Source organism: Colias philodice, chromosome 30 (genome assembly GCF_061535455.1).
Source record: "Colias philodice isolate Cphi_HAF_F1 chromosome 30, ilColPhil1 Martin Lab GWU primary, whole genome shotgun sequence".
NCBI lineage: Eukaryota > Metazoa > Arthropoda > Insecta > Lepidoptera > Pieridae > Colias > Colias philodice.
In genome coordinates this window covers 5,592,163-5,605,175 of record NC_143115.1, presented here as the reverse complement: position 1 = coordinate 5,605,175, position 13,013 = coordinate 5,592,163, and the positions used below count along the sequence as shown (strand labels likewise).

Below are 13,013 nucleotides of genomic sequence, written 5' to 3'. Positions count from 1 at the left end.
ATAACATCTACTTATTTGTGCACTACCGTTAACCGCCAATTTGTATTCACAACCAAATTATTCTTCTTTAATCACAAATGAATGCATTTCCTTCATAAAAAGTATAAAACAATTCATTTTACGTAAACGTAAAATATTTTTAAACCGTTACATCCAGAAATTTTACATTAAAAATCATATTAGAAACAACATCTGAAACTTTCATAATTTAACAGATGCCATGACATTTTTATGTCAAACAATTCCACTTTGACATGCGTAATCACTTTGACATCTATGGCAAACGTTAAGAAAATCGTGACGTCATTTGTACACTGTACACAAATAGTAAGGGAAAAGTATGGATATAGTCAGGTGTAACAATATGTATAGTTACATATAACACATTGAGGTACGTATGTTTCGCCGTCACACTTGCTCGTCAGATCCTGTGAAACAAAATTTTAAAGTTATATATAGTTTTGTATATTTTTTGATATAATAATTAATGTTAGTTAAATCGTTTGTACTAAATTGTAGATTTACATTTAGAAATATTGAATAGAATTATTTAGATTTACCTAACTGAATGGCCCACTTGCCCCATTGCCCCCACTTGCCCCAATACAAGCTATACTCACTGAGCTAGGGCGCAATAGACAGCGGTCGGAACCGCCGGGCCCTCGCCGCGTTGTGTGCCGGCGGGGCTGCCCCCGGGGCGGGGGGCACCGCGCCTGCCCCACTCGCCCCACTGCCCCCACTGGCCCCAGTCCCCCCGTTGGCGGGGGGCGGCGGGGGCGAGGGGGAGGACGACGAGTCGGAGTGGGAGGGGGCGGGCTCGCGGGGGGCGCTGTTTGCGCGACTCGTGCTGCAAATCATTATTATTGTTTATTTAGGCTAAAATATTTATTTGAATCGTGTGTATTGTGTGTAGGGATAATAAAAAAAGACGGGTTGCACTGGGGAAGTGCCGGCAGAAGTGAAAACTTGATTATTAACGTTGAGAATGTTTGATATCCATCCGTCTTACGCTCTTTCGATCAGGTCACGTGTCCCGACGCGAGTTTAAGATTTTATACCCATTACAGAAAAAGTGCTCAACGCCGCTAAAGAAGTTTTCACTTCAAAAATATGAATTAATATGTAGATAAATCTCGCATTTCATATTCATTTTCAAATTGTAATTTTGTTTTACAGACATTACTTTATACCGCACAATTTCGTTGCCATGACATAACTTTAATGTCATGTCATGTAAAAAAATGTCAGTTCCTACCAAATATTGACATTATTCATGAAAAACAAACGTATAATTTAACACAATAATCCAATAAATTTATAATCAATTACAATACTTACACATCACTTAAACAACAATTCAAAACTTTAAACAACATACGACTATAAATATAATATCATAATTAAGTATACTTTCAAATTACTAAAACATTACAACCTATTTGCAATATTCCAATAACTACAACCTATAATTTATATATAAAATGCTCACTTATTCTGCGCGTGCGCGGTCTGTCTGTGTCTCGGTCTCGCGAACCGCAAGTTGAGTTCTCTCGCCGGATCCACCGCGTACTTGTCCGCGTTCTGCCGCCGACGACGTAGTGCTGACAATATATACGAAAGTGTTAGAAAAATTGAAGTTTTTTTTTGTGTATGTGGTTGGTAATATATGGTGAATATGTTGCGTTATCCTACTAATATTATAAATGCGAAAGTTTGTGAGGATGTGTGTGTGTGTGTTTGTTACTCTTTCACGCAAATACTACTGACCCGATTACAATGAAATTTAGCACACATATAGAGGGTAACTTGGATTAACACATTGGATAGGTTTTATCCCGGAAATCCCATGAGAACGGGAACTATGCAAGTTTTTCTTTGAAAACGCGGGCGAAGCCGCGGGCGGAATTCTAGTAGTAATATATATTTATTTCAGGTTTGGATTCTATAATATGACGACAATCAAATATTTCTAAATGTACATATTTACAATTCCAAACCTAAAAAAAATATTTTGATTTTTGTGGGTCATAATAAAAAAAATCGACACGTCACGACAACTGACAGTTTGCCAGTTGAACAATGTCATGGCCGATTGTATTTTCAGTTGCAACTTTGTATATTATATTTATGGAAAAACATGATGCAAATATATAATAATTGAATCATCAAAAAGATTCCAATAGGTAAGTAAATAAATTTTATTTTATTCGTAACCAATCTATTAAAATAGGTAAGAATTTTATTATTAATATTTATTTACTCATATGCTATTTCTGCCTATTTTATTTGATAAAGACGAATAAGAGTGCTTTTCCTCAAACTCATGTCAATAACAATTATTATTATTACATGAAACTCACCGGGCGTCAGATCGTCCACTCTATGGCTATCCCCACCATGTGGTGCCCCAGCCCACGACGCACACTTGGCCAGTCTGTTCTCACCCCCACTACCCCCGCTACCACCGGTACCGATACCAGTGGTACCAGTCCCAGTGGTACCGGTACCACGCGCTACTGGTATACGGGAGCCGCTGCCCGATGAGCGCTGTGAATCAATAATAATACATGAAAGAGGGTAAGTCCCGTGTCCCTAGTGGAGTAAGGGGCAAATGAATTATGTTTCACTGTTCCATTTTCATTACGGACAATTGTATGTGTGATGTGACATAAGTCGTTTTTAAACAATTGATATGTATGTTACGTCTTGATATTTTTATGATAGGATTGAAATCTTTATTAAAATAATTTTTTTTCTTACCAAAATAACACTAGCACACAATGAAATTCTTAAAAACATATTTCAAGTCATAACTACGACTGTTATATAAAATGTATGAAAATGATGTCCTTTTTTTACGTCACCGTAACATTTTTTTATCTAGAGATGTAAAATGACTAAAGATCAAAAAAATACAACAAAACACTCACATCTCTGAGACTCGACGCATCTCCCGCGGCGCTGCCGTCGCGTCGTAATGAACTGCTTCTGAAATATTATCAAATAAACCATAATATAGTACTAAAAATCTTAAATTGTGAACTGTAAATGATTATTTTTCCGTACTTTGACGATTCAAAAGGGTCTCTAAAAGAAGACTAGTTTTATCAATAAAAGTGCGAATTTAAATCGTATATGGGTTGTAGTAATAGATTATTGTTTTACATTTGCATAATAAATAACATTATGTCATCACCATAATATCATGGTAAAAGAAAGAAAAAAAGTCAAAACAGTCGCTCAAATTCTTTGTAAATTTATTGCGAAATATTTATTCAAAAACTACTGCACCGATTTTGGAAATTCTTTCACCTATAGCAAACTACATTATCCTCTAGTTACTTGAGCGATTTTTTATTATAATTTTTATTTATATTAATATAATATGATAAAACTCACCTATCTTGTATAGCATCAAGTCTGGTTCTCTCCACGGCCGGGCTGTGGCTCTTTTCCACACTGCGAGTTGACGAACTGCATCAAAGTCATGTATTTAAATTTTATGTAAAAAATTTCACATTTTTTCGGTCGAATTAATAAAAATACACTCTTTGCCTCATATACATAATATATTTTATTTATTTATTTTGTGACGCAGATTGGAAGTCAATCAAGCTTTGATTGTTTGTTTTTTATTTTAAATTAATTTGATTTATGAGAGTGGAGGAATTTTAATGTACTAATGCTGGCTTTAAAATTAAAGAGACGGTGGAGGGTTTTAAACACAAAGTGTCATTCTGTATATGATTAGTACTAAACACTTTATATCAAAGTGTATATTTGTATGTTTGTAAAGTGTACGTATCAAATATGTCAAAGTGTAAGTGTGCATATAAAATATAAGTGTACATATTAACATGTAATTGTACATGCCAAAGTATAAGTGTACATGTATAAGTGTAATTGTACATGTCAAAGTGTACGTATACGTGTAAAAGTGTAACGTACATCCCAAAGTGTTCACGTACATGTCAAAGCGTACATTATATCAGTTTGTGTGTGTGTGTGTATATCTCACCGCTTGTCCCTCTGATGGTCCGTCGCGTCGTAATAAATGGACGCGTCCTCGGCACGAGCCTCGCCCGCGCCGCTCACCACGGACTGGATGCGCACTAACAATTATACATTGTTTTATTATGACTTCTTGATATTTTTAAAACTTCTTTAGGCGTGTTGAGAAGAAAATTTCAAGATTGCGGCATGACAATATCGTCACGCCATGCAGTAAGTGACGATTTTGGTATCTTTGAAATTTGCCAAAGAAGTTTCACTTCTGACACGTGTGCTTAGCACACAAGCTTTTTTTATATGAAATATGAATAATTAGAAAGTAGTCTAAGCGACGTGGAACGCACGTTTTTAGTTAATAAATTCTGCAATCAGAATTGTGTCTAGTAGGCATATAAGTAAATTTTTACGCAATTTTTGTTGAATTCAGTTTTCAACCGAGAAACACGTAAAATATATTTTCATTTGATTCAGTGTCGTACAGAATAACGAAAAAAATCCGAAGTAAAATAACACAATTGTGTGTGTTACTTTACTACACACGCACACATTAAAAAGTCAAAATAGCAGACGCGTCGCCTGGTGTTAGCGATACACGCCGCCCATAAGCATCCACTCCCTGGGATGTGTTGCTGTCCACAATAAGGATAGAGAGGGATATAACGTCTAGTTGACGACGCGGTTGGCGCAGTGGTGGTAACTGCCTACTGAGCCGACGGTCCCGGGTTCGATCCCCGGTTAGGGCAAATATTTGTGTGATGAACCCAATTATTTGTTCTTGGGTCTGGGCGTTATCTATATATGTATTTATAATATTATATTTATCGTCGCCTAGTACCCACAACACAAGCCTTAATTGAGCTTACTGTGGAAATAGGTCGATTTGTGTAATAATGTCGTATAATATTTATTTATTATTTATGTATCTAGTACGTACCCGAGTGTGTGGGCTCAGCGTTGCCGGGCGCGGGGCGCACGCGTATCTCGAGGCGGCTGGACACAGTGGTCTCGCGGGGGGGCGGCGCGCGGGGCGGGGACCCGGACCCGCTCGACCGGGACACGCTCTGTGTGGTACGTACCCGAGTGTGTGGGCTCAGCGTTGCCGGGCGCGGGGCGCACGCGTATCTCGAGGCGGCTGGACACAGTGGTCTCGCGGGGGGGCGGCGCGCGGGGCGGGGACCCGGACCCGCTCGACCGGGACACGCTCTGTGTGGTACGTACCCGAGTGTGTGGGCTCAGCGTTGCCGGGCGCGGGGCGCACGCGTATCTCGAGGCGGCTGGACACAGTGGTCTCGCGGGGGGGCGGCGCGCGGGGCGGGGACCCGGACCCGCTCGACCGGGACACGCTCTGTGTGGTACGTACCCGAGTGTGTGGGCTCAGCGTTGCCGGGCGCGGGGCGCACGCGTATCTCGAGGCGGCTGGACACAGTGGTCTCGCGGGGGGGCGGCGCGCGGGGCGGGGACCCGGACCCGCTCGACCGGGACACGCTCTGTGTGGTACGTACCCGAGTGTGTGGGCTCAGCGTTGCCGGGCGCGGGGCGCACGCGTATCTCGAGGCGGCTGGACACAGTGGTCTCGCGGGGGGGCGGCGCGCGGGGCGGGGACCCGGACCCGCTCGACCGGGACACGCTCTGTGTGGTACGTACCCGAGTGTGTGGGCTCAGCGTTGCCGGGCGCGGGGCGCACGCGTATCTCGAGGCGGCTGGACACAGTGGTCTCGCGGGGGGGCGGCGCGCGGGGCGGGGACCCGGACCCGCTCGACCGGGACACGCTCTGTGGGGGAGATGATGACGTTATACGGGGTATTTTGGGTGGTTGTTTTGGAGTGTCTGGTATGTTCGTTACCCCTCGTTTTCACCAAGAAACAAGTTAAATACTAGTTTGATACAAAACTTGTAGAATACTTTTCAAAACATAATTATTTATTTTACACATGTATTGAGACTGTATCAAACATTCTTTCGTTCACACTTTGTAGCCAACAAGTATTTATACAAGTATAAAACACATTTGCGTTTACACTGAAGTCTGTGACATGGTAGAACTTGTCTGATCCATTGATAGCGTTCTCACCTACAAAACACAGTCGTGGTTTAGATAAGTATTGTTTATTTTATTGCAATTTCTGTATAATACTAGTAACAAACAAGTTTTAAACTTTATCCATGTTTGTTGGATAAAGTTTTCAACATACATACATATCACAAGTTTTTTTTTTTAATAGAAATTATAAAAGTAGGTACAACTGAATTTGTCTCGAATTCTACAAGTATTGCTACAACAAAAACAAGAGATCATAAACATGTAGGCAACTGATCAGGCAACTAGAAGTTTTCAACCAACAAGTTTCATATAAGTTATCCTACATGTATCAAATTTTGTATACAACATGTTTTACACATGTCTATGAGAAACGAAAACATTGTATCAAATTTGTAAAATACATGTATTATACTTTGGTGAAAACGAGGGGTTATAACTGTGTTCGTATTTATACTTATAAAAACGAACGTGTTTTTATAATGGTGTGCGTTTTTATAACTATGGCCGTTTTTATAACTGTGTCTGTATTTTTAATAACTGTGGCCGTTTTTATAACTGTGTCTGTTTTTTTATAACTGTGTCCGTTTCTAAATCTGTATTTTTCTATAACTGTGGCCGTTTTTATAAATGCGTCTGTTTTTTTTTAAACTGTGTCCGTTTATATAACTGTGCCCATTTCTAAAACTGTGTCCGTTTTTATAACTGTGTCTTTTAATAACTGATCCTGGCAAATAAGAAATATGTCAATTCGGTAAATGTGTCTATTTTTATAACCTTTATGTATGTCAACTGAGTTTATTTCTATGAATACATCAGTGTGTGTATGTGTGTTATTTAGTGGGGTATATTAATTTATTTAATTTCAAAACATTTGAAGTCGTGCATGCCTCGCGCTTATTGACATCTTCAAATACCTATATTTTGAAAACTAAGTTTCTAAATGCAAAAATATTTCGTATGTATACTTGGTATACATACAGGTGTAACATATTATTAAAATATAACCGAAATCTGAAACTTGACGCTGAAATCTGTGTCCGTTTTGCGTGAAATGCCCCATGTATCTTTCTATATTGTGTATAATTATCTATATGCGTGTATACACTCACAGGCAGGCTCCTCGCGCGTGTGTGCGCGGGCTCCGCCTCGCTCGCTAGCACGCGCGCCGCGACCCCGCGCGCCGCGTCCACGCGGTAGCGGAGCGGGGCGCCCACACCGTCGTCGAACGACGCCTGCTGCAGGAGGGGGGGCTGCAGCGCGCGGATGTGGGTGCCTGGGGGAGGGGGGAGGGGGGGTTGTAGTGTTGTGGTTAACATAAGAGATGCATCGCGAATTGTTTGTACATAATAAACAATGATGCGTTGTGGCATTGAAGAATGGCGTAATAACGAATTTGGATCATTACTTGATTAACGATGACGCGATAGACAGGTTTTTACCGTCTGAATCAATTTTAAATTAATACGAAATATCGATTCTAGCACTCGTCGGTCACTTTTTTAGCACTTTCTCAGCTCCTGTAGTGGTTTAGAATTGATGAAGCACGCAGTAACGGCACTAACCGATGGCCGGCAGCGACCAGCTGCGCGGCAGCGCGGGCAGCACGCGCGCGAACCGCTCGGCGCCGGCGCCGCGCACGCAGCAGCGCGCACGTGCGCCCCGCGCGCCGTCCCGCGGCCGACTGCGCGCCGACCGCGTGCTGTCCCGCTCCCGCTCGCCCTCCTTGCTGTCTCTGTCCGCTGCCTGCAACACAAAACAATACAGATTAAACAAAACTGCTGCAGCTATTGCGTCTTTCACTTCTACTACTGCTGCAGCTATAACTTCATTATTTTTACTACTACAAACCCACCTGCTGCACGGGCGACACTCGTTCCTTGACCACCTCCTTGACGCTCGGCACGTGCACGCTGATCTGCGTGTGTTGCGTCGGTGTTGGTTGTGTTGCTTGCGTCGCCTGTGTTGGTTGCGACGTGTGTTGTGTGTGTTGCGTGTGTTGTAGCGACGTGTGTTGCGTGTGTTGTTGCGATGTGAGCGGTAGTTGAGTGCGCGGTTCCTTCGAGCTGGAGGAAATGCCGGACGCGCGGTTCGCACGATGTTCTGGAGACTGGAAATGTACGAAACATTTCTTTTATGAGGATTCTATATAAAAATTACGATAGCTTGAATGTTAAGGTTATCAGTGTCATAGCATTTGGTAATGTGTGGCTCCGATGGTGGAATTTGTTTTATGTAAGTAAACTACTTCACAGAATGTTATAGTATACATGAAATAGCTCTTATATGTATTGAGTGATCATGGTGAATGAGTATTAGGTGTCTCACAATGTACTTGTTTGTTATTTTTGATACACGATCTTGTTCATAGCCTGTGTCATGTATTATAATTTTTTATGTGGTACGTAGTACGTACGTGTGGTAGTATACAAATTTCTCATAAATTCCTCTCTCTCTTTAAATTCCAATACTAATGTATTGATATTAATTGATAATTATAATTTATTTATTTCCTGTCATTTAAAAATTGTGTGTATAAAATATTATTTCTCATTTTCATTTTTATCTTATAAAGACAGTTGATGCTATGTAAATATATTTTATAATGACTTCAGTAATTGTGAGCGTGTTGGGGATGATTTACTATGACTCGAATAAAAGATTAATTAAATATAAACTGAATTTATTTATTTATTGCACAGTTCTTACGCGCTGACTCAACACTACATACAATATAAAGATGCGCTGATGCCGAAGCACATTTTATTCCTTTGACACCATCATTTTATTTTATATTTACTGCACTGCAAACAAAGATTTATTATTATCTCTTTGCCTGTATATTGCATTTTTTACTATAATTTTTCTTTGCCTATTGTCCCTTGTCTTATATACTTTCGAAATATCATATTTACTGGAAAAAGAGCCTTATTATTATCTATTTATTAGCCTTTATATTGCATATATAGATCACCTTTTCGCCCCATGCCCCATCATATATTCTGCACGCAAAGATTATTACTAATCTCTTTGCCTATTAATTGCATATAATATTTTTTTCTTTGCCCCTTGCACCATATCCGATTTATATACTGCAAAAAAGGATATGTACTTTTATCGCTTTGCTTGTAAATATATGTTAAGAATTTTTTTTTACTATTTTCCCTGCCCCTTTTCCCCTTGCCCCACTAACCTGCGCATGTTCATGCCTCCACTCGTTATCAGTAGTATCGGACGAGTCGTCGAACTGCGACTTCCACAGCGACACTAGTGTTAGCGCCCCGCCTCGCGTCACCTGTGGAATTCAACTTAAAATAAATAAATATTTCAGGACAATTTTCACACACGGCACGATCTGATCCCATACTAAGCTTTCGCTTGTATTATGAAAAGCAAATGGCTGATAAACATATTATATACAGTGTGGAAATTTTCGATGGGCCCTGGAGGGAAAGTATTTGAAATATTGGAGATAGCAAATTTTTCTGAAAGAAAAATATCTTTTATTTTTTTAAATAAATGGAAATGCATTCAAAAATTTTCGAAAATTCACTAGCTTCAACCGGGAATCGAACAATTGAGAATAAATTTGAACGACAAGACAGTGTGTTTGTAAGAACCAATAATATCGCTTAATTTGGTTTGAAGATAGAAGGGTTTAGCGTTTGAAGCGATACTATTGGTTATTTACAAACACATCCTCGCACATTATTGGTGGAAAAACACAAATAAATAAAAAGCTGACCTGTTGCAAAGCGGAGACATTATCGTCGTCCATAACCGCGAACTGTGTGTAGCTCTGCTCACCGCGCGCACCGCGACCGCGACGGGCGCCTGTAACGTGTAACGTGTAAACGTAAAGTTAAAGTGTAACGTGTAAAGTAAACGTGTAAGGTGTAAAGTTAAAGTGTAACGTGTAAAATAAAAGTGTACGGGTAAAGTTAAAGTGGTTCGTGTTAAGAGTAATGTGTTAAAGTGATTTAGTGAAAGTAAAATGATAAATATTAAATGTTATAGATAAAAATAAATATTAATCAACATTTATAACAATTTAAATTAACACGTTTCATTCGATTTTATGAGGAGAATTTGTATCAATACCAATACAGCATAAGTAAGATAAAGTAAATTAAAATAAATGTAATTAAGACAATTTTGTAAGTTACAGACTCATATCAATAGATCGTTTTCCAAATCTACACATATCTTCTCAATAAATTTCGTCTTTGATAAACAACACGGTAAACCAAAAAAAAACAACAATATTATTTATACAATGAAATCAAAGTGACTTACCACGTTTGAAGTGCGTATCGGAATGAACACTGTCCACATCGGCAACTATACGGGGACTGCTTGATTCGCCTGCAATAACAAATATACAAATTTAAATGGATTATTAGTACAATTAATTTTTAATTTATACTTTTAAATAAAGCATTTAATGCAGTTCTTGAAACTATAAATTCTTATAGTTTTAGTTTTATATCATCATCTTTTAATCTTATAAAATTACTATACCTGACAATTATGTTACGAAATCGGGCGCAGTATTTTGATCTACAATTAAATTTAATAAAAAGTGTAGGTAGTGAATCGAGTGCTTCTTATTAGAAAAATCTAACACTAATTATAAATTATAGTTAGTTGAAGTGATTTAAATTGAAAATCCATCCATTGCTATCGATCACTCTTTTTGATAATTTTAAATAAAGCAGTACAATTAATATTTAAATAAAATCTTATAAATATAATGAACAATATACACACCGGCCGGCGAAGGTTGTAGTTCTTGCACACAAGTGGGCGGCGCTGTGACCACGCGGAGACGTGCCAACGTCGGACCGCCTGTAAAGTTAAAGTGTAATTTACACTTTCACTTTACATGTTCATATTGTACAGGTAAAGTGGTGAAATAAAAGTGGAAACGATGTAATTTACATTTTTACTAACAATTTTGAGTGAATTTTAATTTATTTGTATGCCTTACACTTATTAAAATAGGGAGTAAAATTTTGAAGATATGCATTAGAAAGATTGTAGAATATTTATTTTACAGTTGGACATTTATTTTTATTATAAAGACAGTATATCCTATACCTTATTCTGGGTCTTCAGCTACCCACATACCAAATTTCATTCCATCATCCTTCAACTTTCGCATTTATAATATAAGTATTTACTAGCTGTGCTATGCGGTTTTACCCGCATTGCTCCGCTCCTGTTGGTCTTAGCGTGATGATATATAGCCCATCGCCTGCCTCAATAAATGGGCTGCTATCTAACAACAAAATAATTTTTCAAATCGGACCAGTCGTTCCTAAAATTAGCGCGTTCAAACAAACAAACTTTTCAGCTTTATAATATCAGCAAAATTGTAATACTGAAATGATTTAAAAGAGCAACTATGGAGTTTCTTGCCGGTTCTTCTCCGTAGATACTGCTTTCCGAATCGGTGGTAAATGTTAAAAATATGCAATGACAATTCGAAAGTGCTTCTAGAAGAAGTCTAATTGAATAAACAAATGTTTGAGTTTGAGTATAGATAAGTACAGATAAACAAAGACCTCACCAGCGTTAGGTCTGGGCTTGCAGGGCGGCACGCTCTGTCGTTCCGGTCTCGTTGCCGTGTTGCTGCCCAACGCTGAGGTACTCGTTTCCTGCTAACATACACACAATTATTATTGAAGTGAAACTTCTTTATCGGGGTTTTTTCGTTACGCGTGACATTTTTCCGTTACGCGCCATCTTTTTCTTATCCCTACCACGCGTGATTCGACGTTTTTCTGTAATGTTGCATATTATAGTAAATTATTTTTTGAAAAATAAGGTCACAAAGAAGTTTCACTTCTTACGTGTGTACACTAGTACACGCACACATTTTACTACTATACTATACTATCGGTCCACCCCGGCTTTATACGTGGCACAAATTCCAAGAAAAAATAAATAAAAAATTGCAGTTACAATATTTGTTTTACAATGCGGGTAGTTCAAGAAATAAATATTCTATATAATTATTTTAAAATGCGGGTAGATTAAGCAATAAAAATTCGATATACAATAATTAATATAAAATGCGGGTAGTTGAAAAAATAAAATTACCTTAGCATGTCTATCAGGCGACGGCGCGGGTGTAGTCCTCTGTTCCGGCTCTTTCTCTTTCTCCTGCTTCTCTGTTGTTGTCGATTGCTGTGGAAATATATTGTTTTGAAAATAAATCATTGTTTGAAAAATAATAATTTAAATAGCTATTTTATGTACTTCAAACATTTTTGGTTCATTATTCATAAATTTATGGATGTTATTTAAGAAAATTTCCACTTGTAAGTTACGTTTTTTGTAATTATTTTATTTTTGATAAAACTAATGAATTTTGAACGATATTTATCAATTTAATGACGTATTGTATACAGGGTTACAGGAAAAGTCGATAAATTTTAAAAAATAAATCGAGAAATATCAAAAAAATTACCCTCCCATACATTAATTAGTATGAAATATGAATATCCCATATACATTTAATATGAAAGATTTTAGCTTTCTTTTTCTTTTTATGGTTTTCTGCTTTAATTATGTAGTTCGCAAATTTGAAGTGGCATTTTCCACGCTTTTTACGGACATTTTCCGGATATTTTCCGGGAATTTTTCCGGGCATTTTCCAAGCATTTCCTGGACATTTTCCGGGGATTTTCCAGACATTTTCCCACGCATTTTCCGGTCATTTTCACGCATTTTCCAGGCATTTTTCGGGCATTTTCCTAGAATTTTCCGGGGATTTTCCAGGCATTTTCCACGCTTTTCCCGGACATGTTCACGCATTTTCCGGATATTTCCGGGAAATTTCTCGGGCATTTCCCAGGCATTTTCCGGATATTTTACAGGCATTTTCCGGGGATTTTCCACGCTTGTCCCGGACATTTTCACGCATTTTCCGGATATTTTCCGGGCATTTCCCAGGCAT

General features: G+C 38.6%; 1 protein-coding gene across 3 annotated transcripts in view; it reads right to left on the bottom strand.

The window, feature by feature from the left end:
- Positions 1-622: 622 nt before the first annotated feature.
- Asator (tau-tubulin kinase asator) overlaps positions 623-13,013 on the bottom strand; it is a 42,472-nt gene continuing 30,081 nt past the window's right edge. For 2 of the 3 annotated variants that reach the window (XM_089713343.1, XM_089713344.1), the window contains exons 14-23: positions 12,155-12,241; positions 11,622-11,712; positions 10,820-10,897; positions 10,346-10,414; positions 9,795-9,883; positions 9,243-9,344; positions 7,905-8,159; positions 7,615-7,795; positions 7,162-7,325; positions 5,506-5,782 (exon numbers count right to left, since the gene is read on the bottom strand). In XM_089713343.1, coding sequence (XP_089569469.1) covers positions 5,528-5,782; positions 7,162-7,325; positions 7,615-7,795; positions 7,905-8,159; positions 9,243-9,344; positions 9,795-9,883; positions 10,346-10,414; positions 10,820-10,897; positions 11,622-11,712; positions 12,155-12,241 — 1,371 coding nt within the window. In that variant the 3' untranslated portion in view covers positions 5,506-5,527. Of the gene's footprint in view, positions 848-1,489; positions 1,602-2,360; positions 2,548-2,930; positions 2,989-3,399; positions 3,475-4,018; positions 4,113-5,505; positions 5,783-7,161; positions 7,326-7,614; positions 7,796-7,904; positions 8,160-9,242; positions 9,345-9,794; positions 9,884-10,345; positions 10,415-10,819; positions 10,898-11,621; positions 11,713-12,154; positions 12,242-13,013 lie in introns of those variants that run through there. The other variant, XM_089713345.1, reaches the window with a different exon arrangement.